Source organism: Acipenser ruthenus, chromosome 11, assembly GCF_902713425.1.
Source record: "Acipenser ruthenus chromosome 11, fAciRut3.2 maternal haplotype, whole genome shotgun sequence".
NCBI lineage: Eukaryota > Metazoa > Chordata > Actinopteri > Acipenseriformes > Acipenseridae > Acipenser > Acipenser ruthenus.
In genome coordinates, this window is record NC_081199.1 from 23,507,412 (window position 1) to 23,532,483 (window position 25,072).

The 25,072-nt window shown below is 38.4% G+C and overlaps 1 protein-coding gene across 7 annotated transcripts in view; it reads left to right on the plus strand.

Moving 5' to 3' along the window:
- The window catches only part of LOC117426356 (tensin-1-like), a 309,710-nt gene that overhangs the window by 276,160 nt on the left and 8,478 nt on the right, over positions 1–25,072 (plus strand). For all 7 annotated transcript variants that reach the window (XM_059033470.1, XM_059033468.1, XM_059033471.1 and 4 more), the window contains 13 exons: positions 6,154–6,347; positions 6,929–7,067; positions 11,402–11,497; positions 12,643–12,678; positions 14,197–14,359; positions 15,585–16,345; positions 17,142–17,228; positions 17,443–17,574; positions 17,953–18,045; positions 19,109–19,186; positions 20,575–20,646; positions 22,896–22,922; positions 24,406–24,574. In XM_059033470.1, the coding sequence (XP_058889453.1) occupies positions 6,154–6,347; positions 6,929–7,067; positions 11,402–11,497; positions 12,643–12,678; positions 14,197–14,359; positions 15,585–16,345; positions 17,142–17,228; positions 17,443–17,574; positions 17,953–18,045; positions 19,109–19,186; positions 20,575–20,646; positions 22,896–22,922; positions 24,406–24,574 (2,047 nt within the window). The remainder of the gene's footprint in view (positions 1–6,153; positions 6,348–6,928; positions 7,068–11,401; positions 11,498–12,642; positions 12,679–14,196; positions 14,360–15,584; positions 16,346–17,141; positions 17,229–17,442; positions 17,575–17,952; positions 18,046–19,108; positions 19,187–20,574; positions 20,647–22,895; positions 22,923–24,405; positions 24,575–25,072) is intronic.

A 25,072-nucleotide genomic window follows, 5' to 3' on the forward strand; every position in this document is an offset into this window, starting at 1 on the left:
AGGATTTTGTTTTAAATGTATTTTGGTTTTTACTGATTTATACCCGATTTTTGTATTTTCCTAGTACTATTTTCTAGGAAATACACAATATTTTGATTAAAATGCTGTTTTATTTATGACTCCGACATTGTAATAAGCAGCCCTACACTGTATCCTAGGATACAGCAGACGTTTAGACGTTGAAGGATCAAATAACGTTCAAACGTGGTTCTCTGTCACTTCACAAAGTCTGATTATTGTGGCAATTGCTGGGCGTAGTAACTACTAGCTTGATCAAAAACTAAATTGAAATACTTACACGAAAATATAATATTTTCAGTGGATGAGGAATAGGGAGAAAACGTAAATCAGTTTATGAGTATTCAAAAGAAAACTGCAAAAACAGCAGAAGTGGGTCATATGAGGCAGATGCATAGCGCTGCAAATACTGTAGGTACATGTTTGTGCTGACAATAAATGAACATACTGAAAAATATGCAACACATTAAACTAAAACAATAAAGTGAACTGAGAGACATACAATCCATTTATGCAGCTTTTACACATGAGTTCATAATCAGAAACCAGAACTACTACGCATCATATTCCACTTGTAAAGTGTGTATACTGAGATTTTTTTCCCACAATTTTTACAGATGTTTAAATTAAAAACAATGTTTTACGATGTTATCCCTATTTTAATATATGTAAAATATATATTTTTTTTTTTCAAGATAAAAACTGAAAATGCAGAACATTACTTATAGGCTACTCATGATAATCTGAATTAGTGGTATAACGCAAAATTTGTTGCTGGTCCCTTGAAATTCGTATTAACAAGAGTTGACTGTCCTCCTGTAAGTATCATAACTTGTCTATGTGGCACCATGATATATTTTGTGATAATTGTCTAGGCTATTAAATAGGCCAAGTTAATAATAATAATAATAATAATAATAATAATAATAATAATAATAATAATAATAATAATAATAATAATAATAATTAAATGCTAAAATCATTTGGTTTCAATTGAAAATAATATTTTATTCGCATTGTACACCAATGTGATTAATTTTGTGTTACTGGTAGCCTACAGGTTAAAGTAAAAAGAAAATGTGCTAGGTATTCATTTGATTTTACTACTATACTGTAAACTGTATAGATTTACATTTTTTTCAGATTTACATTTTTTCATAATGTAATGTGTAGCCTACCCAAAAGACATTAGGGTTATTTCAGTGCAATGATTTATACATTTAAAATACATTTAAAATACATTGAGCACTGTATGTGTGTGCGATTTTATTGTTTTATTTTATTATGTCAGACAAACATATGCGGTTTTATGATTATGAAAAGCTTTTTGATTTTTTATTTGGGGGTGAAGATGGAGCCAAAAAAAGACCTTATTGACATTCATCCTTTTTCATTATGAAAGGGTTCAAGTCCCCTCTCACCAACCCATTAAATGACAAATCAGTGTCTAAATCACTTTAATTTTGAGAGGGTGAAAGTAGGAGCTCAGATTTAAAAAAGCTGTAGGAAAGCTGAAATATATATATAGTAACACGGCCGCTCTCACTCATGTTCGTTTGCCCCTATAAAAATGTAGACATTTAATATCAGACAGGACTATAACCAGTTAAGGGTGTTTCACTGAGTAATACTAAATGCTTATCACTTGTTCTGTAATCGTATATGGTATTTTGGTCACGTAATATTAATCAGGAAATGATAAAAAAAAAAAAAAAAATGATAAAGGTTTACCACAGTAAAAGCATAGCAAATGTAATAAAGCATGTTAAAGCATGGATAAGCATAGTTAAGCCCAGATAGGTATGGTAAAGCATATACAAAAAAAAAAAGATACAACACATTTGAATGGGTAATAAGTAGGCCTATACCATTTTATACCCATTTATACCACAAAATGATTATTTCTGTAAAGCAGTTTCATTAAATCAACCAAAAGTATTTTCCAGTTGTTTTGCAGTTCCTCAAATCAGATCACACAGGGTATTTTCACAGGTACTGTTATTTTGTCATCCTGCTTAAAATAATTCTGCTTTTTTCCCTTGCTTTCTGTTTTTCTTTTCGTTTCTCCATTCATCCCTCCATCTCGGACCATCCTACCTTCACTCCTTCCTCTCCATGTCCTTCTCATTCTTCTATTGCCACACTCCCTAACTCCCCAGAGTACAACGCTCGGATCAATGGCATCTGTCAAAGCATGAACCGTCGACAATCTCTCCATCGCCTCCGTTCTTACTCCTTCTCCGGTTTGTCCATTTTGACCTCTCTGCTTGACTTTTCCCTTCTGTCCTGGCATCTATCTCTTTCTGCTCTGTGCATCTTCCATCCTCTCTTTCTCTCCTAAACTCTCTTTCTATCTATCTATCTACACTCACTATGTCAGCCAAGTTAGAACTAAATATAAATGTGTAAACAGGGCAAGAAAGTGATGAATCTATGGGCAGTGCTTGAGAATAGTTTGAAGGAATTATGTAAACACCTTGCAGACTTGTCACATCAGTTCATGGTTGGCATACACCCTATTGACGGTGTTATGTTATAAGTGGTTGTGTCCCATCCCTGTACATATTATAGATTAGTAGAAATTAGGCACTCACAAAATCAGAAATCTTGCCTCTATATACCGCTTTATTGAATTGACTGTTTTTTAATTGTCAGATTTCCTATTTTTTCCTCAGTTGACCCCATTTCGTTAACCCTTCTATTGTCTGTATGTTTAACCTGGCCTCCTCTCGTTTGTAAACTTTCTTATGTTCTTTTGTTCATATGTCATTCCTGCAAGGAAGTGTGACAATACAGAAGGCCAGTGCTGGAAAGCTGAAATAATGGTATTTTAAATGGTTGCTCGCAGTTTATCACTCTACAGTAGTTACATAACTTGAACTCGCGAGTCGCAACGTTGAATGTATAATGGGTTCCATCTCTAACTTTAGCTGTATTAAGAAATGCACAGTAATATCATGCTGTTTGAGTAGGGGGGACTATGAAGCGAAATAACATCACTTCACTTACAAAATTATACACGACCTTGATACAACTTATTAACATAAACATAAAAATAAGGATTCAATCTTGAAATTATTATTATTATTATTATTATTATTATTATTAGTCGTAGTAGTCGTAGTAGTAATAATATAATAATATTATTAATCCTATGTGTAACCCCCCCCCCCAGTATATTGAATGGTTTGGTCCAGAATCAGCTCGTCTCAGTGTCCTCCTATCCTCCTATTGCATGAGCAAATGAGACGGACGTGAAACAGAAGTGCATCCGTTTGCAAAAAAAGATTTGTGTAAGGCCACAGGTACCCTTTATTTGTTTGTTGCGACTGAGTTTTATCTTTTAAATAAATTCACCTCTCTTACTCATTATCCTAGACCAGGCACGTCATATTCAAACTTTTTCATTATTTATCTCTCAAAGCTTTCTTATGGCTATTGTATTTGTTGCTTATTTGTATGGGTTATATACACATGTATGTCTATCTCCATATATTAATAGGAGCAAAACAGTTCAATATTCTACACGTGAAGTACGGAAGCAGTGCTACACCCCTGGTTGCTTGTGATGCCCTTACTGATAATAAAACTGCCAGGTTTTCTTTAGGGTATTTTCTCTAACTTTCCTGAGTAAATGACTACGGAGGCCCAGTGCGGAAGAGCTGAACTGTATAAGTACTGTGTCTTCTGAATACTAGTATGGGTGCCTCTTAGGAAAACAGCAATCATTCTCAAAGAATCCCAAAAAGCCTTAAAGACGTGCATAAATCTTGCACTTGGTACTGTAGCAGAACAATCGCCTCTTTTTTCCATTCAGAGCAGAAACAGGCAAAAAAATTAGGAAAAAATTATAAGCACAAAAAAGGAAACACTGTTTTCAGGAATTCAAAACTTGCAAAGTCAAACTCCTTCTTTCTTCCAACATATTCATTTCCCAGTATTTACAGAACAATGACAGCGAGACAGTGCTATCTTTCAAGGCTGGCAGCAGTAGGTTCTCTTTACTTTTTATACTTTTAATTTGCTGATTAATTTAACATGTGAGGGAAGGACTGTACTGGAGACTGAAGCCTTTTGTCTATCTATCCACAAGTCAGGGATACTTAGTGTCCATAGAAGGTAAGGAAATTCAAACCTTCTCCTGCCTATTCACAGGGCCAGTATAGTACAGGAATGAATCAGGTGCCTTTCAAAGAGAGGGGGGCTGACAGCATTAGGAGTTCTGATTTTGCTGGATAGCCACTGTAATGTGAAACTGTTGTGCGCAATTAATACAGAGGGAGATTGAAAGGGAGAGCCAGCAAGGAGTGCATGTGTGTGTGTGTGTGTCTGAAACTTCTTTCCTTTTGCCTCCTGTATATCTCTGCTTTGCCAGTTGACATGAGCTCCTTCCATCCTGGGATTCCCTGCTTAACCAGCTGGGGCGAATTACTCATCCACGTTGTCATAGCAACGCAGCCTAATGTTTGACATCTACAGCTGGAAACTGGTGAAATGTTCCGACGTCCGGTTTGTGTGTTGCACAGTCCTGTTCAGTGCACCATGAGAGGATTGGCTGTTAAAGTGAACAAAAGAAGATTTTAAATAGCACAGACTTGTTTTCATTGTATTTTGTATGCTTTTTATTTATAGCAAACATAGGGCCTGGTTTTGAAGAAAGTGCAAGGCAAAGGCAAATTTTCATCAAAACCATGGTGGTCTAAAACTACTCAGAAGAATCATTTAACTGTCAGTAAAGCTGTTCCTTGATAGTTTCATAGCTGTTGCAATGGTTGTATTCTTCTCAGTATATTTACCTTTGCTTTTGTGCTTGCTTCACTAAATCCAGTAAAATGCCTTTTCCCCCCTTTCCATTATTAAGATACTGTATTACTTCAATTTGGCGTTGCGACGTTTATTTTAAATTGATCAAAATGACTGCGGCTCTTAAACGAGGATGGCGATTATACAAGGGTGGCCTTTATTAATAATACTATGCTTTACAAACGCTGCAATATTTTATTAAATGATTTAAGGCATTTTAGAAACGGTGCCATGAGAGGCTCCGATCTGCAGCACTATACTCTTGTGTGTTTTTGGGGCTTGAATACAGTACATTTACTGCCAGTTAACGAGAGCCTATTAGGTGGGAGTTGGGAGGTCGTTCTACCCCTACAATCGAGTACCGCATCACTGCCAAGCTCCATTTTTGGTAAGATAAAACAGAGTTTAGAGGTTTTGCACTTTTATGATAAATGGTAGCATGGCCATGTTTTGCTTTAGAAAGTGTCATGTTTACATGCTTTGGCATTTAGCTGTCAGCTTTGAGTAAACAGGCCTGCTATGCTCAGAGGCTCTCACAGCTGTGAATATTTCACATCTCAGGGGCAGTGAGTCAACTCTGATGTGAAATGCCTGGATCTTGTATTTCTGACGCTGATTTTTCCAAAGACTAGAACTAACACTCCCACCCTTCAGTGGTACGTGTGCGTGTTTAGATGGTTGCGTCTGTGTATATTTTGATCTGTGTGCTTTTGCGGGTGTGAGGTTGCATGTGTATTGCTGGGTGTGGTGTTCTTTTGTACATGTATATTTTTCATTTGAGTGCTTTGAGTTTGGTGTCTCAATCATTCTGGTTAATATCTCAACATATGCTACTATATGACTATAGGGCTGGATTCAGAAAGCATTGTGCCCTTACTTTAATATATTTTATCGAAGTTTATTATAGTGTTATTCATAAAACTGTAACGCTAGTTCACCATTTTCCCCCATCTTTCCCCCTGAATTTGATCAGACTATAAATGTTTTTGGAGATTATTCATAGTGTTTTAGACACTATGAAAAATTCAATGCGCTGTACTAAATTTGAAGTAGTGACTTGGATTAACTCATTTTGGATTTTATAAACATCAAATAATTCTTCTTTTATCAGTCTAGGTTGAAGAGGCTTAATTCTTTTAACCTGCCCTCATAGGCCATCAAGTCCAGGGATTAGCTTGGTTACCCTTCTCTCTTAAAATCAAGTTATTTTATTCAGATAGGTTCCACCTCACAAAAGGCAACTACATTGCTCTTTTCATTTGTATGTGCAACAGTAAAGATAGGTACCCTCCACATGTGGGTTCTCAAACCGTTCCCTGTTGTGTTCTTTAGGTGTAAGATCCCGCGGAATGTCTCCTGACGAATCGTCCGCTCCCGTGAGGCGTCGAACGACCAGCGAGGGACAGTATGAGAACGGGCAGGATACAGGCTACGGCCACGGCAGCACTGTCCGCTCCCCGATTCGCTGTGTCTCTCCCGAGGTGGTGAACTCCATCGCCGCTAACCCGGGGGGAAGACCAAAGGAGGTACACATTCGTCAGTGTAACTGAACAGAAAAGAAACTACACTGATGATGAAAACTTTTGTCTACTTGAATTCATTTTCTTATTAGATAATCTCTGCTAAGTTTAAAAACAGAATAATAGTTAATATTAGTGCATTACATTGAGAAGACACTTGCAAAGCTTTGCATTACAAATGGCAGCATGGACACACCGTTTTCAATATGGTACCCTGGTACTTCATTGTAGCGTATGTGTTGGTTCATATTATTGTTTTACCATTGTCATGTCAAAACAGTGTTAAAACGGTGTTATCATTCTATCAATGGCTACCACTATAGTGGCAATTACCCTACCATATAGATGTACACTTTGTTTTTACCAAATACATTATTTTGTCATTGCCTGTGAATTCCTGCTAATGGCTGTGCTAGGTTAATATAAAAGTATTATAATGGTATCCCAAAGGAATTCTTCAAACTCTTCTGTAAGTGTAAATACTGTATGTAAAACAAAACCATCTTAATGACAATGAGAAAGCTAACTGCTTACTCTCTCTCTCTCTCTCTCTCTCTCTCTCTCTCTCTCTCTCTCTCTGTCTGAAGCTTCACATGCACAGTTATCGGGAAGCATTTGAAGAAATGGACGGGGCTCCTCTAAGTCCCACGACCAGCAGTGGTGGTGAGATTTTCCCCCAAACCCCAGCTTTTCCCGTCTCACCACAAACCCCTTACTACAACCTGAGTAAGTTCACCCTTCCTGGAGGTAGAGGGCGCTATTCAAAAACAGGCAGTTAGTAAAATGGGCAAATACTTTCTGTCTCCTACATTGTTTTGAAATGAACATAAAAACCCTTCACTGTAGTTTATACTGTAGTAGTATATGCTGTTGAAGTTTCTTCTTCTCCGTCTTGCCTCTTGGGATTTTAAACGCAGGTTATTCAATACATGGATATAATAGATATCAAATTTGGAAACACTTCAGTAATTGCATACCAGTAAAAACGTAATAATTACAATTTTTCATTTTGAACCCCAATACATATATTTAACATGAATAGGGACAGCTTGTTTGAGAACAGATTCAGAGTCGCTAATGTCAACATGTGTTTGATGCATCATTAATGTAAATCCAGGTTCACTGATATTTGAACTGTATTTACTGTAGGGTTCATCAAATAGCATTTTATTTTTCCCTTGGTTAGATGGAAAGCTTTTAATATAGTGCCGCAGTAGTTCAAAAATATCTAGATGTTATACTGTATACCTTTCATGATTTCTTTTTAAGCGAATGTAACTGTTGTAAATGTAGGATATGTCATTTTTCAGATATATTTTCTTAATGACTTCAGTCTTCTCTCTTTCGGTGGTGGGTTTTTACGCTTCTAAAAAAAACATGCTTCTTTGCCATTTCAGCGGCAGTGTTAAAACTGCACTTTAACTTAAATGTATGTCTATTAGCCAATAATGACGCCTGACCCATTTGAATCTGACCTGTGGGGATATTCCAGTGAGTGAGGCATAGCATTTGGTGTTATTATTATTATTATTATTTATTTCTTAGCAGACGCCCTTATCCAGGGCGACTTACAATCGTAAGCAAATACATTTCAAGTGTTACAATACAAGTAATACAATAAGAGCAAGAAATACAATAACTTTTGTTCAAGCAAAGTACAAGTGTGACAAACCACAATTCAATAATACAGCAGATAATAGTGATAGTTACATCAGGATATGATTAAATAGTGATAGTTACATCAGGATGTGATTAAATACAAAGTACTACAGGATAAACACTTGGCAGATTACAGTATTCTGAAGTACAGGATTAAATGCAGTGAAATAGGGGGCAGATAAGAGCAAAATAAAGCACATTTACATGAAGGGTGATAGTGTCCCAGGATACAAACAGAGGAGTTCTACAGGTGCTCTTTGAAGAGGTGAGTCTTGAGGAGGCGCCGGAATGTGGTCAGGGACTGGGCAGTCCTGACATCTGTAGGAAGGTCATTCCACCACTGCGGAGCAAGGGTGGAGAAGGAGCGGGCTCTGGAGGCAGGGGAGCGTAGCGGAGGTAGAGCTAGTCTTCTAGTGCAGGCGGAGCGGAGAGGTCGAGTGGGGGTGTAGGGAGAGATGAGGGTCTGGAGGTAGCTGGGTGCAGTCTGGTCAAGGCATCTGTAGGCTAGTACAAGAGTCTTGAACTGGATGCGAGCGGTGATCGGGAGCCAGTGGAGCGAGCGGAGTAGTGGAGTAGCGTGGGCGAAGCGAGGCAGAGAGAACACCAGGCGGGCAGCAGAGTTCTGGATGAGCTGGAGCGGACGGGTGGCGGACGCAGGGAGGCCAGCCAGGAGGGAGTTGCAGTAGTCTAGGTGGGAGAGTACCAGGGCCTGGACCAGGAGCTTGGTAGCGTAGTTGGTGAGGAAGGGTCGGATTCTTCGGATGTTGCTCAGGAAGAATCGGCAAGTGTGTGCCAAAGTGGAGATGTGCTGGGAATGAGAGAGGCAGGGTTCCAGGGTGACTCCAAGGTTCTTAGCTGAGGAAGAGGGAGAGAGTGTGGTAGTTTCCAGAGGAACAGAGATAGAGAGATCAGAGGAGGGGGAGGAGGAGGGAAAGAAAAGGAGGTCAGATTTAGAGCAGAGAGCCTTCAGAAGGAGGACAGGACTGTGTTAAAGCACAATAAAGAAGGGGATGCATAAAGCAGCCTTAAACGTATACAAGTTAACTGCTATACAAGTATATCATAGTTGAAGCATGGTAAACCACAAGCAAGGATGGTAAAGCACTAAATGCATGGCACAGGATTGGACATACATTATAAATTACCATGCAAATGTGTCTCAATATATGCCAACCTAATGGAGGTGGAAGAAATATTGCACAGTGAACCTGATACAGTAACACACTGGTACTAATATGGTACTGTAGTAGATTGCCAGTTTGTGTGTTAGTACCATGGGTATATCAAATTATGAAAACGATATCATTGTTGCACCATTCTGCCATCACGGCTGCCCTTGTTTTTGTCATTTTGTAGAGATTATTTTCCAAAATATTGCTATCATTGCTCTACAGTGCAGAGCTAATGTCAGTGAATAGCCATAGAAAAACTTTTGGTAAGAGAGAGCAAAGTGTGCAGGTAAGAATGCAACTGGGGTAGGTAGCAGGCTTGTATCACAGACATAGCAGAGTGCATTGTATAGCAGGCTGAACTGAAGTAAAGCAACAGTGCTAACAGTGCAATTGTTAGTGTAGTTAAATCACCAGAATGTCATTAGATTCAAACTACTGCACATTTTTACAAAGAAGACAAAAACCCTGCAAATTCTCAATAACAGCTCATGTTGGCTAATAGACATAACATTCTTCAACCTTCAGATTCATAGGAATTTCTTCTCTGTTTTTTTTTCTTTCATGAAAGCCTCTGTTCTGTCTCTTCTATGGACTTCTAGAATATACCCAGCTGCACAGTTTATTTAATTTTCTGTCTAAATGAAATCCTCCTAGAATTTACAGCTGAAAAATGTCATTAAAAGAAAGCTGCTTAGACTTAGATTACTCTATCTGACTGAAAAACAAAGGTGTCTATCCAATTGATATCAAAAACTGACGTCAATGCTGATATTAAAATAGGAACCTTTCAGTACCGAGGTTATGAAAATTGAACAATCTTACAGTGTTATAGTTCATGTTACACCAGGAAGTCAATAGAAGATTTCCAATATACATACCTCATGGACTATTTATGACTAAACCATATATCTGTAATCTTTACCAAATGTACCCGTTGAATAATATAGTTGTTATAGTGGGTATTACCCTTAGAATACAAATCTATTTGTGATCCTGACGGCATATTATAATAAAAAATAAAACAATGAAACGATGAAAACAAGATCCTGTGTGCTACAAAATAAGTCATAACTATACCTATTGATATATTCAGAGTAAAAGGTTTACATAACCCTCTAGTGACAAAATGCCTAATTATCTTCTACTGTGTGGTTCTCAGCATTCATTCTTTCATGAGGTTTTAGTTAACTTTTGCCCACTCCTATACAAGCTTTGAAACAACCCCTTCTGGGGGTCAGTGCCAAGACAGTCACCCAGCCTTTGAGGCCCAGACAATTCTCTAGTTTCAACTCTATAGGGCAGACCCAAGACTTTGCATTGTCATCCCTATTGAATTACAAGTTACAAAAAGTTAAACTCAGTAGTTGTTTGTAATTAAGTGCATCTTTGCACTGAGCAGAGGCTTTCTTGAAAACAAAAGTCTGAGAGGAACTGAACACAGGCAAAATTAATTCAACATTTGTTTTATTGCGGCCCCCTCCTCCTGCAGTGAAGCACGGGTGTTTTCAGGAACCTGTCTAAAACAACACAAATGCTGTTAAGTTTTGTGGCATTTGTTTGCAAAACAAAGAATTGATTGGGATTCTTTGGTAAGTGGAGGATGCACGAAACAGCTACTCCCTGTCCTTCATTTGCCCTCCCTCCTCCCAAACCTCCTCGCATGTTTCATGTCTGACATTGCATGCAGATGGAAAGTAAGACAGTTTCCGATTATGGAGAGATTATTAAATTAAACCTAAACCTAACTGTTTGAAAGTCTATGTTCTAAGAGACCCTGTCGAGCAGAAAGCTTTGGAGTGTGAATTGTGTTGAATGTATCTGCATGACACATATTGTGCCAAAGCAATAATAACAGTGAATAGTTTCAACAGGTGCATTGCATGTTCAAGTCACAGAGCATGTTCAACGGCAAAGCTGTTATAAACAATCACCGAGTGCGTAATGCACTGTACACACCAATAGATATGGCTTGGCTTAACAGTGGTAGCACTAGCTTAATTAGTGTATTGTATCTTTGTTGTAAAAAGACAGTAATTACGCTAATGGTATATACCATACGCTAATGCAAGTATTGATTATACAGTACTGGGATTGCTTTAGTATTTCATACAGTTCATCGCAAGTGTTTCTGCTGTTAAAACAAGCCCCTCTATATGATACGGGTTGACAAGTGGGTAGGTTGTTGACCTTTGTGTTTTATCCTCCTTCCCTCCTCCTCCTTCCCCCCAGCTCGCTCACCCCCTGGCCTCGCAAAAACCCCCCTGTCAGCCCTGGGACTAAAGCCCCACAACCCAGCTGAGATCCTACTGCATCAATCTGGACAAGGTGAGTGTAACATGATGAGCAACTCCACTGCCACCTTCCCACATGGTGTGATTGATAAATACTACCACATCATAATCGCTTAATGCATTTTATAGAACAGGAGTTTAAAAGATGCACAACAGGTATCACCTTTTTATCAGATCTCATGTTGGCATCTATCTTTGCCTTCATTCAAATCTAAAAACAGAATAACTGGGAGAATCACATTGGTGAGCAGAATCTGTGTTTCATATAAAGTATTTCCCCTAATGCAGCTTTTTAATTAAAGTATATTTTCTATTCCATATAGGAACTTGTTCCTCATTTGTGGAATAACCACATTACTCCACGAATGTTCATTGAATGTCCTCTATGTGTATACTGTAATAAAACGTGTTGTAGGTTGACATTTCCAAGCAGTTTATGATATTTCTGATATGCAGTATATGCTGTGGAGAAAAAAAAAATATTGTGGATTGGTTCTTATGTTCAGAAAAAGGACCATGGCCCATTGTTTGCAAAGAGTTTACTACAGTCTTTAATGAACTCCTATTTTCTGAAAGAAGAACACTTATCGACTTTACAAAACTCCTATCAAACATATGAGTAATGTAATTGTAGGTGTCTCTCTCAGGTTGTTTGCTTTTCAGTTTTGTACATTACTGTGTTATGTTGTACATCAATGTTTGCCGGATTTCAGTTCTGTGCGTGGTTGACCGGTCTGTTTGAAAGTGTGGGGTTCCTAACTTTGAGGTTCTACTGTGCTTGCATTCCACCCAAAAAAATATTTATTTTGGGTTTGGTAAGGTTGTTTGGTGCATTTTCCCTTGCTGAGGAAAGAGCTTTGAGAATTTAGCCCCAAAACAGTAAAAGCACCAATTAAGACCACTAATATTATAAGCACTTTGTAAAGTTTAGATACCTCCAGTATTGGTGACAGAAGGTCTTATTGTTGCAATGGGTTTGGGAGAAAACTTTTTTTTTCTGAAAGACTTCCTAATTTTTTTGTCTTTTCTCTGTCTTTCAATTAATTTTCTTCTCCTCCATCCTGTCCCTCTAACTACGAACCAAAATACTGTCTCTAATTTTTCACGTTTCATTCTACCTCCTGTCCTTATCTGTCCTTCACTCATTATCACCCCTTGCCATCCCTCTTATGCTCTCAGATGCAGAAACTAGCCCTTTACGTGAAACTGAGGAAGGTAAGAGACTCTCTGGGTGACATTGCACTTGGCATCATTTCCTCAGTCCAGCCACTGACACGTTGCCACCCTTCTCATTAGTCTTCCTGACATGAAATGGACAAGGGGTTAACTGAGGTTCACTGAGGTTCTGAGTGACTAGTCTAAGGCTGGGTGGTCCAGTAGTTAAAGATTGTAAAGACTTGTAAATCCCACCTCAGCCACTGACTCATTACGGGTGAGACGTAATTGTAAGTGACCCTGCAGCTGATGCATAGTTCACACACCCTAGTCTCTGTAAGTCGTCTTGGATAAAGCGTCTGCTAAATAAACAAATAATAGTCTGTAGTCACGTGGCTCTCTAGGAATTTTGTCCTATTGCTTGGTTCTAATTCTTACATTTTTACAACCTCAGGTACTCAAAGTCACGTCACATACGATAACCAAGGCGTTATTTGTATTTTGTTTTGGAGCTGTCTTTAGTATAATGTCATGCTCACATGTACATTTTTGGTTTTGTTTTTGTATAACCTGTAATGCAGGAAGTGAACAGGGAGATGATACCAAGAACCATAGAGCTCACAGTGTGAAAATGATCTTGTACTATGCGTAACATATAAAGACATTTGATTCTCTTTGATTTGACTACTATTATTAAAATATGATTGGGTGTACTGCATAGTACTGCATAGTCCTGCATAGTACTGCATAGTCCTGCATAGCACTGCATAGTCCTGCATAGTACTGCATAGTATTGCATAGTATAGTACATTTCTAGAATAAATCCTGAAAACTGCAACATTTGTATATAGGACTTTCCTCAAGTTTAGCCAGAGAGACAGTAAAGAACATGGGAACTGGGTTCCCAGTTCTTATCACTCAATCCCTTTGCCTACCTGAGATACTGAAATGGATACAGGAGGGGAAACAAAGCAACAAGTGTGGTGCTGTGAAAGAGCAGGCTCAACTATGAATGAACTACTGGAGCATGAAGAATGAATGCAGGAACTGACATGAGCAAATGTGCAGACATTAGCCTTCCACTTAATGCATACTTCTCTGTTAACTAATACCCTATTCACACTACCTGTATAATGTGCAGCAATAATGTTTTGAAATGACGTGAATGACAATCATATACTCTGTGTTGATCATGCATTTTTAGGTAGTGTGGATAGTATATACATGTGGCTCCTGTGAGATTTTCCTTAAGAAACCTGCAGGTAAAAAATACAGCCTAACAATCAAATGTGTTCTAGTGTTCAGTCATTGTTAAACCACAAGTGCCAATGAAACAATCATGATCAACAAAATCTTGGTTTACCAAAAGTTTAAGGTGCTACCCTAAAGAAATGTCAGCAGAGCAATTAGCAGACCACAGCATTGTCGGCAATATCAACACAGAGAATTGTGAACAAATATTGGCCCTTATACAGTAGTACACTAGTACTGATTCTGATATTATTTAGTACCATTGTGAAATGGGTATGGTGACTGATTTCTCTATGGTATCCTGATTTCTTTGTTGTGTTTTCACAGAACCCAGGAGTTACGTGGAGTCTGTCGCCCGGACTGCCACAGGGGGAGGTGGCCAGCAGAGCTCGCCAGTGCCACTGAGCTACAGTCCTGGGAGGCATGCAGCCCCCTCCCACACCTTCACCTCCCCCCTGTCCACCAGCAGCCCCATCCACAGCGTTGACGGGTGAGCTCCAGGCCTCTTGAGGTCACTAGACTAATGCTGTGACTATCCATTGAGTTTGTTCCCACGCAAGGATCCATATAAGACACATTATGTCTGTATTTTACTTACAATTGTTTATCAATTTATTTTTTAATTGCAAACATGGGTAGTGCTGGGATGGATTTTTCATGATGTTCTTTCAAAATTCAAATGGCTTTCTGAATATACTTTGCTTATTTATTAAAGGGAAATAAAACTCATAATTACTTGTAATGTTTCATTCAGTAAATTGGGCCATATATAATATATATAAATCAGGGAAAATGTAATAAACCGACACTGAATGGTTTATATTTTTTATAATGCGTGTATTATACAGTGCAGTCAAAGCCAAGTTTTACTCCAGCCTTACTCCCCTCTGTTTTCATTTATTATACATTTTCCTGATCTTCAAATGCTGTTTGTCAGCCCTCCAAGACAATGGAAAGATCAAAACCTTTTATTTAAAACACCAGTCCAAGTCACGTTTACTGCACCCTATTGACTATGGACTTCAACTTGAAAAACAGCCGCCATACTCGCCCAAGTCAGCAGTGGAAGTAAACTGGAATGCAGTGTCAAGATGCAGTTTATTTATTTTCCCTGGAAAGGTGCACAGCGGGACAGTGTCTCAATTTCTGGAGAGTCTCCTGGCAGACATCAACTTTATTTAATACATCTTAACATGCAAGTACCAGCAGACACCATAAAACATCTTCACACTAAATCATAAAGAAACAGCCTACAAATTAATGCAAATCAGAGGTCTGAAGCTCAAAGATACTTATATCAATCTTCAAATACTGTAACTGCAAATTGATTGTAAAACAACTGCAGTTAATATACAGTACAACAACTTTACAGAGAGGCTGCATTTAAATCTACCGCTGTCCAAATCTTAGACCCCCATGTCTCTTATGGTATTATACTGTCTTATTAGATGACCAGTTCTTTCATCCTAAATGTATGCAAAAAGAAAATTTAAGATAAAGACTTACACATGTTTAAGTTACATACTCAATTATATACTTTTCGATCACCCCTGCTTTGAAAAATAGCTTGTTCCATTGAATAGTTTTCTTGAATCTTCTTAAATTATTTGTTTAGTTGGCCTACATGAACTTAATGATTTATAAATAGGTTTACAACCATTAGTGCTATTTTAACACTGAGGTTTTATTTTACTCTCTTTGTCTTTCTCTGATAGCAGTTATCCCTCTGCTGACAGCAGTGTCCGGATGGGCACCCCCACACACCCAATGGTCGACTCGAGTTTCCGCTCTCAACCATCAGAGAGCACCTACCGCACACCAGCTCCTTCCTATCCAGGAACGAGCGGCATGCCGAGCAGCTACATGGGTCCTGACTACAGCCCCTACCAGCCTGAGGGTCCTCAGGTTAGCGTAATGGGTGTCCACAATGTGCCTGGAAGCCCCCACACCCTCCACCGAACAGTGGCCACCAACACGCCTCCAAGCCCAGTCCTGGCAAGAAGGATGGTCAACCAGGGGAGCCCAGCTATGGGACGCCATGTGGTCGCCGCAAACAGCAGTGAACCCGGCAGTCCAAACAGTCCCATACTCGGCAGGCATCCAGTGGTGACACAAATGACCCCAGGAAGCCCAAGTCTGGAGAGACACGTCATGTACGGTTATTCCAGCCCAGACGAGAGGCATGGCACACTGTCACGGCAAAGCAGCTCATCTGGATACCATCCCCCCTCAACGCCGACCTTCCCCATCACCACAGCTGGCTATGCAGAAAGCACGGGGCTCCGCCAGGGCAGCCCAGCCCCTCAGCCTGTGCTCCCAGAGAAAAGGCGCATGTCCAGCGGAGAGCGCCCCAACGGCGTTTTGTCCTACGGCACTCTGAATGGAAAGATGTCCTCGCCGGTTTCCAGTGGGGGCAGCACGCCCAGCGCAGCATTCTCCCACACTTTGCCAGACTTCTCCAAGCTCACTATGTATGGTAAGGACCATGGTTGGCGTGAATGTCAAATTGCTGATGTAGACTTAAATGATACCATATATAATTCAATTTTGTTTCATAACCCCCCCCCCCCCGTGTATTTACCCTTAGCGGTCCATTTTATTTTCACACACGCTGTTTATTTTACGTATGCTGTTTAAAAGTATTTTTCACAGTAAAACAGGTTTAAAAGGCACTGCATAGCAACAGGACACTCAGTACTGGATCTCCAGCCCCACCCCACCCCTTGTTCGCTGTATTTTCCACATACCTCTTCATAGTTGTGCATACTGATAAATCATCTCCTGATCACTCGTTTTATCACCAAAGTCCTTAATAATGTGATCCATTTATTACTATAACATATCAAAAAGCTCTGCAAATGTCCATGATATTCTTTGAGTGCTGGATGCGGAAGCAGCTATCTTGTTTGTTTATGGCAGTGTTATCTCTGTGGTGCCGAGGCTATGTGTATTGCTGAGATCCGCCTCTTTTTTTTCGGCTTTTCTGCTCCTATCAGTCTCACTCAGCCATTGAATGCTTTTCTCAGCTTTTTTCTGGAGAAAAAACGACTAGAGACCTGTGCCTTACGCTTTATGTCCGACATAGGACCGCAAAGGGTTAAAATGACAACCCTTATTCTTCCCCAGATTTAACAAAAATCAATGAATGGCTCTGGGACGTTAACAAGCAGGTCAATGGAGCAGACACATGATCATAAAAAAGTTTACAGCGCCCAGAGAAACCAAACCCCATTCCTCTTTTAACATTTGCTTTTATTGTCAACTCTTTACAGATGGAAGCCCGGAGACCAGGGCCAATGTGAAGTTTGTGCAGGATACGTCCAAGTTCTGGTACAAGCCTGAAATCTCCCGGGAACAAGGTGAATTATAAGGTTTCAGATACGGGACACTGCCAGGGCAATGTGGCCTACCAAGTGTACACCTTCTAAAACCTTACTCTTTTATTTATACTATTTAATACAGGGGAAATAGTGTTCCTGGAAACTTCAGGAATAAGTGATGCTCTGTTTAATGCTGAATTTAACTTAAAACACATTCTTCTGCTGCCTTCTTCCCTTGTCTCCTCACTGACAGCAATTGGCCTGCTGCACGATCGGGAGCCAGGAGCCTTTGTGATCCGAGATAGCCACTCGTTCAGGGGTGCCTATGGTCTGGCCATGAAGGTAGCTTCTCCTCCCCCCACCGTGGTGCAGCAAAACAAGAAAGGTATTGTATCCCACCCAGCGCAACGCATGCTGCTCCAGCACATGACTCCCCTTAACCAGAGCCTCCCTCACTCGCACAGTACAATAGCAAGCCGAAAAGCACATTAACACAGGGACATTTTAGTGTGGGGTCCCATAGTAAAACTGGTCATACGTGACCTCACAATTATTATTTTATAAGACTGTCTCATTGTTTTTACTATGCTATACAATTCTCTATTATCCAGAGAGATGGGAAAATACTTTAGCTATGTGCAATACATATTTAAGTATCACTGTAGGGTCGGCTTTTATGTCAGGGGCTCAGGTGGTGGCGGTTAACTAAATTTGTTAAACTTTCTTGGTTACACAAATTAAGTCGTATTCCCTCCTATTGCAGGTGACATAACCACTGAGCTGGTGAGACACTTTCTGATAGAGACAAGCCCCAAGGGGGTGAAGCTTAAGGGGTGCCAGAATGAACCTTACTTTGGTGAGTATGGATGTACAGGCTGTCAAATCCAGGGTTCTGTGTACTACTAACACATGGTGGATAGAGTAATACATTCAGGGACTTTGTGAAAGAATTGTATTACAATTTATTAGAATGAAAAGTTGAACTGCACAAGAGTAAGGGACACAAAATTAGGGTAATTGTTTTAAACTTGTAAGGATGTACCATACACAGTTAACTTTTGGGCACACTACACTTTGGTCAAGATTCTGAAAGATTTTTACTTCAAATTGTTATTAATCCAATTATTGTAAAATTAATAAGAATTAGTTAAGATGGTTTACAAACCCTTAAATCAAATGTCTGGCATGCTTATTTATTTTTTGGTGATGTAATAGGTGCATTTTGTCTGAAAAAAAAAACATGCTAATCTGGAGTAATCTAGCCTTGATAATTAGTACCCTATACAATTCTAATCTCTGTCTCAGTAGAGAAGGATAACCACACTATTGTACACACAAATATGAGTTAGTACTGTTGTGTTTGGTTTAAAGTGTAAGTCGCGGGGTTCTGAAAAATATAGCATTACATGTCCCCACGTGTTGCTACAACTGTTAAAATAACGTACCTGTAATTTTTCTTTTCATTGTTAACATCCTGACAACTTTTTACATTTAGAACTTTAAAGTCTGTTTCAAAGCTCTTTTCAAAAGGTCCGCTCTAGTACACTGATAGTGTAAGGATTATTACCCATATCATCAAATGGGTAACACAGCAATAACGATCCATGGTACGAAACAGAAAAGCCAGAGTACTTCTTGTTACAGACACAGTCGGTCCCCAGGACCGGGGCTGGGAACCACTGATTTAGAGGACATATTTTCAAGATCAACTAAATGCAGCCAAAAACTGAATGCAGCCAAAAATGGCTTCCCAGAGACAAATGTTGGCCAGTATCAATGTAATTGTAATGGGGGTAGACTCAGTGAGCCCTGTCAAATACATTGTCTTTACAGTCCTTACAGATACTCACTACAACATTGTGGCTGATGTTGGACCTTGGTTTTCAATGGGTTGAGGCTGTTTCTTTCTGTGTCTCTAGGGTGCCTGTCTGCATTGGTGTACCAGCACTCCATCACACCACTGGCTCTGCCTTGCAAGCTTGTTATCCCAGCACAAGGTGAGACACACTCTAAGCTGTGAACCAACATATTTTGAGATTGGCATCTTCAGTTGGGCTCTTAGGTTGATACAGTGCGTGTTCAAAGATTACCTTTATAAAAGCTGACCACAGTGAATTTGCTTGGTAATTTTGGATTTTTCTCAAGCCTTTCACAGGGTTATACTATGCATTTATCTTACATCTCCATGGTTTGCCTTGTTTTTAATATACTTTACCAAACCTTGCTGCGTTTTACAGTGCTTACCTGTACTTACAACGCTTTCGCTGTGCTGTTTTAGACTTTACTATGCTTTTATTTGGTAAACGTTTATAAGGGAAGTAGCAGAAATTGTAAAATGTTTTAATCCAAGCTTTCCTTACTAACTTTCTATTAAGAAGGTGTCTTTATTTAAAAACCAAAGAACAAGGTAATACAATTCAAGACCTCTTGAGAACCATTTGATTCTCATTTAGTTATATTAACTTGGAATTTGCAAAAATGAAGTACACACTTTGAAAATGTAGTCCTGGTCAAATTAAAGTATAAGTAATAATTATTTATTGTAGGATATTTCAAATAAAATGCTGCAGATTACAAACTGCTGCTTCTCTCTAGCACCTACTCATATAAAAGTTGTCCATAGTAGAAGCATAGCAGAGTGTAGTAAAGCAAAAGCATGGTAAAGCATAGATAAGAATTGCAAAGCCAAGGGAGCTGTGTTAAAGCATATTAAAAAAAACCTTACAAACTATGGTAAATGCTTAGTAAAACCACAGGGAAGCATTCGGGTACAATCATATTTTAAGTAATGGTCTAGCAGTAATCAAACTATTAAGGCCTCTACACACCAGACACGATGTGACAAGCAAATGTGTTGTACCATGACAAAAAAAATAAAACATGTATTTTTGATATGAGCCCTTGACACTGAAGCGGCACTGAAGCGATGCAAAAAAAAAAAGGATTGGTGTCTATTTTTGTGATTACGTCACGTGGCAGCTAGGGAACTGACCAATGAGGATCAGCTTCCCTTGCGCACCTTCAGTAAACAATGGCAGAAGAAAATATAATTCTTGCAGTATCAAAATACTCAGAGCTGTACAATAAAGGACACAAAAATTATAAAGACACGGCAATGAGGGAAGACATCTGGCAGTCCATTTTCAGGGATAGCTGGTGTGTATGATTTGTTTACCTTTACTGAAATAAGTATTCTGGAAAGCTAGTATGTATTCTACATTGTTATTAGCTGTATAACAGGACTATCATACGTGTGGTTTTTTCCAGTTGATAATACAATCAGAGGTGAGTCATCTAGCACATTGCGCACATCAGTTGACACGGGCAACCTGTCACAACCTTGTTCGATTTTTGGAAACTAATGTATTCATCTTGGTTTCTTAAGATCCTAATGATGACACCCCAGAAACATCAACACCCTCAAATTCGGCCTCAGAGCTTCTCAAGCAGGGAGCAGGTAAGGGAGAATCAAGCAGGCTTACTTCCAGTTTATTACAACCAATGACCAATGTGTGTGTAGGAACTAGGTTCCATTAGGATAACTGAAAGCGCCGTTGCTGTGTGAGTTATACGATTCTTAAGCACTATTGGCTTTAGAGGGCATACTGTCATTATAATGACTGCTCCACTGTTTAAAATAGAAGTATAATACGTTAATAAAACAGACTGATGCACAAACAACAATGTGTTGCCCTTAATCTAAGACAGACATATTCTGAAAATTGGATGGCAGCAATTATTGTGTAAGTTAATGTACACATGTTATCACCTACAGTTACAATTTTTAAATGGAAATAAATTCATTATTTCAAACGACTATTCAACATTATACATTGTAACAGTCATTTTAAAATGTAACACATAATTGTATGTCCACATTTTGAACCCAGGGGCTACGTCATTTTCTACTGGTTTTTTGGGCAATGATTTTTGATAACATAGGGCTTTAGTCAACTGTTTTAAATGTGGCCCATGCTGCCATCCTGGTGAATGTCTTGTAAATAAATTGTTATTCCATCAGTCTTACCTGTCATGCACTTTCATTTTCTATGACGTTCTCACATGTGCCTTTTTAAAAGAAATGTTAATACATTTTATACATTTTATTTATTGCAAATTAAATGATATATGTACAGTTCATTCTGCATAGTTAGAATTTATAACTTTTTGTACAACCTATTGGTTTCATTTGGTTGCCTGCCAAGTGATATATAAAATTGACAGCACCAAGAAATGGCCCTGTATATATAAATCTAATCAAAATGAAGTTAGGTGATATTATAAAAAGTATTATCTAATCGATTTGCTTCTATTAGATTCCATTACAACACATATTTAACACTATAGGCAATGCTAAATGACTATCACGCATATCTACAAAGCTTACACTCAATGCTGAACACTTTATTAAGTTTCATGAATATTAAGCTTTATTTTATTCATAAAGGCAGACTTTGGAATGTTGCACTATGCAAAAATGTAGTCTGTCACATACACTACAACAGAATGAGAAAAATATATACTGTACAAGATATGCACTTTCTTACTGTGATGTTAACCTTCTCTTAACACTTTATTGGGGTACTAGGCTGCAGAGTAGATTTTACTTTAAGAAAATGTTGATGAATAAAAAGATTCACAGACAGAATTCCTGAAACTGATTCAGATTTTTTTTTTTGCCGTAACAGAAAATGAATGCACATTATTACGAAAATGAGTTTATATATATATTCTAAAGCAGTGTACTGCTGAACTAAATAGTGATTTAATAAGGGACTGGTCTAGATTTTTCACTTCAATTTATAAGTGTTTAAGATGACACTTCATCTAAGTTAAATATCCAAAGATAAAGGGCATGCAATATAATAATACATGTCATTTAAGAGTACAAAGAAAGGATGAGGTATACTTACAGGAAGTGTGAGTATAGCGTAATGTCTGACCTAAATGCATGCATTGTCATTATGGCACACTGAAAAGTAGGGACCATTTTAACTGGGTCGAGCAGTACACTGTTGAGTACAGACAAATTCCAAATCCCTATGGAACCAAAAAATGCAAAAAAAATAAATAAATTAATAATTTACAAATTAATTATATGTGGCCTCCCTTGTAATTGATTTATTTTCAAATAAAATGACGTGTTGTTTTAAATGCGTTCACTAAAATGTTGTGAATTCTCTACAATGAAAAAAATGTAATTGTTCACCGCCATCAATCTCTGTCAAAATCACCCAGTGTAGCAATCCCAGCAACATGCTCACAATACAACCTCTGAGGATGATGTGATCAACGTAAATGAATGTGGAAACGAAGTGTCAACAAACTGCCATTTAATCAGACTTTCCTGTGAAAAATAAAATAAAAATCAATTTGACTTGTACATCAATGGTCATAGCAAAGCAAAAAGGCACATTTGGAAATAAAAGGTACATTTTAATTATATAAGATTGCAGCCTAAAAGGGTGGACAATTGTAAATAAGATTTTTTGAGTGTTTGAATTAAGTCAGATCAAAGCACGTGTGGCAGGTTGTACTTTACATATAAAAGCAATAGCATACCGTAGTTATTTATGGTTTCCTTGTTACCATAGTGGCTATATGTGCTGTTTATTTATTTTTTTGTCAGAAAACTATTTTCATCATTTAGACGTCCCATTAATATATGTTTTTTTTCCCCATTCTGTTATTGTGATATAAATGTAGGACAGAGAGTCCCACCTGCTGCCCATGGTAAATAAATCATATTTTATCTGTGAATCTTTGTTCTCGTCTACGTTTTCAAAAGCCTAACAGTTATGTTTCATATAGGCGATCGGGAAGACAAGATGCATATCTGTAACTCGCTTTCTATAACTGCGCATGAAGGTCTGTTATTAACAATGAACTGAAACCACATTGCTTCGCATCTTGTTTCAAGATTTATCTTACTGCCTAACTTGCATTGGCATAATATTTATTGTAGTGCTTTAAACAACATAAAAGCAGCATGACAAATGTAGAACATGATCAAATGACAACATGCCAAAACCAAGGATTGCAAGATTTCTGCATTCGACCTTCAAACCAACTCTATGTTATTTAAAAGAGTGCTAACCAAGGATGTAAAATGAATTTTCTTAACTCTTATTTGCATTGGCAACATGCACTTCCACACTAATCTGTGTGACAAACATCTTTGCTTGTTTGATTTTACTTTAATTTGAGATATCTAGATTTTGTTCAATAATTACTCTAGCAATTTATAGCTTAGACTGCACTTCCTGGTACACTTTAACTTCCTGTGTCAGACTCACCTCAAGGTCTGCCAAAGCGAGTCCCTTTGGCCAGACCATAGAAATCTTTTTTTTTTTTTTATCACAGGAAGTGATAAGGAAAAAGGAAGTGAGACTTTGCATGTCCAAAATTAAAGCAAGCAAAACAATGAAATTATCTTCAGTATAAGTACAATTATTTTATAGCCTTGGTTAACACTTCTTTACAATAATTAATTTACCTATAAATCCCCTCTCTACTGATGTGCCACAAACCTCTTTACATCTTGTCATGGTAGAGCCACAATGTTGAAGGAATTGCCAAACATATTAGTTTCTATCCGTTCCATTAGGTTTACAGGCTTTGGTTTTCCTAATCTCTATTGAATTGTAGACTTCTCCAGTCCTACAAAAAGATGATAGAAATTTGCTGGAAACCCTGAAGTCCCCCTATATATTAAAGCAAGGATAACAATGCAAGCTTCTCCGTAGCCCAGTGTACGGGCCACAAACCTGAACTGATGGGATCAGCCACTTAATTTGCCTCTCTCTGTGAGGTGCCAATTGATTTCACTTACACCAGCCTTTAGAAATGTAAAAGTTTTGAATTATTTTGGCAGTTGCCCCTAGGACGATTTAAAGAATGTTGTGCTGATAATTTAGTATAAGACTAGAAGTAAGTACACCACTAACCTTGACATACCTCAAGGGTTTGTAGGTCAATAGTTACTGAAACCCCATTTTTTCTGAAAGGAGTACAACCACATTATAAGACTGCCAGAAAAAAAAATCCAAACTGCACTAAATCCAGCCTTTTAATAACTTAATGTTTTGAGAGAACAGGAAACGAATTCTGATATAAACAAACCAAAATGCTTGCACTTACTGACGGGTGCAGTTCCCCTAACCTGAGTCAATGAAGGACAGGCTAATAATTGTTATTTTCCTGATGTCTTCTCCAGCATGCAATGTTCTCTATTTGAACTCCGTGGACATGGAATCCCTTACCGGTCCCCAGGCCGTTGCCAAGGCGATCTCAGAGACTCTCTCAGCGAACCCACCACCCACTGCCACCATCGTTCACTTCAAAGTATCTACACAAGGCATCACACTCACTGACAACCAGAGGAAGTAAGGATATGACAAACATCAAAATCCAATGAGGCTATTCTGAGCCATTACAGAAGCTTGGTCTCTGTCATACAGCAGGGTTGCACATATCTGGTCCTTGTGGTTCAAAGTCCTACAAGGTTTATAGGTACTGTATCATTACAGAATTAACTAATTAAGACCTGGAAGGTGGTTACATTGGTTCAATTAAGTGATATAGGGTATAATTGGAACAAAGACCAGAAGGGCCCTGGACCTTGACTTTGAAATTGTATACCCTGGTGATACTGTATTGATAATAACGTAACATCCCTTTAAAGTAACCTTCAACATGTTAGTATCGTTGTTCATTAGTGGTCATTTTTCATCTCACTTCAGAATTGCAACTTTTAAAAGAGTTTAAAGAAGCACATTTTAGTTTAAATAGTTAGTGGTACATCATTTATGTTAGCAGAGGCAAAAATAGAGAATAATAGAGAACACACATTACAGGATATTAAACAGTTAGTAAGATATTAG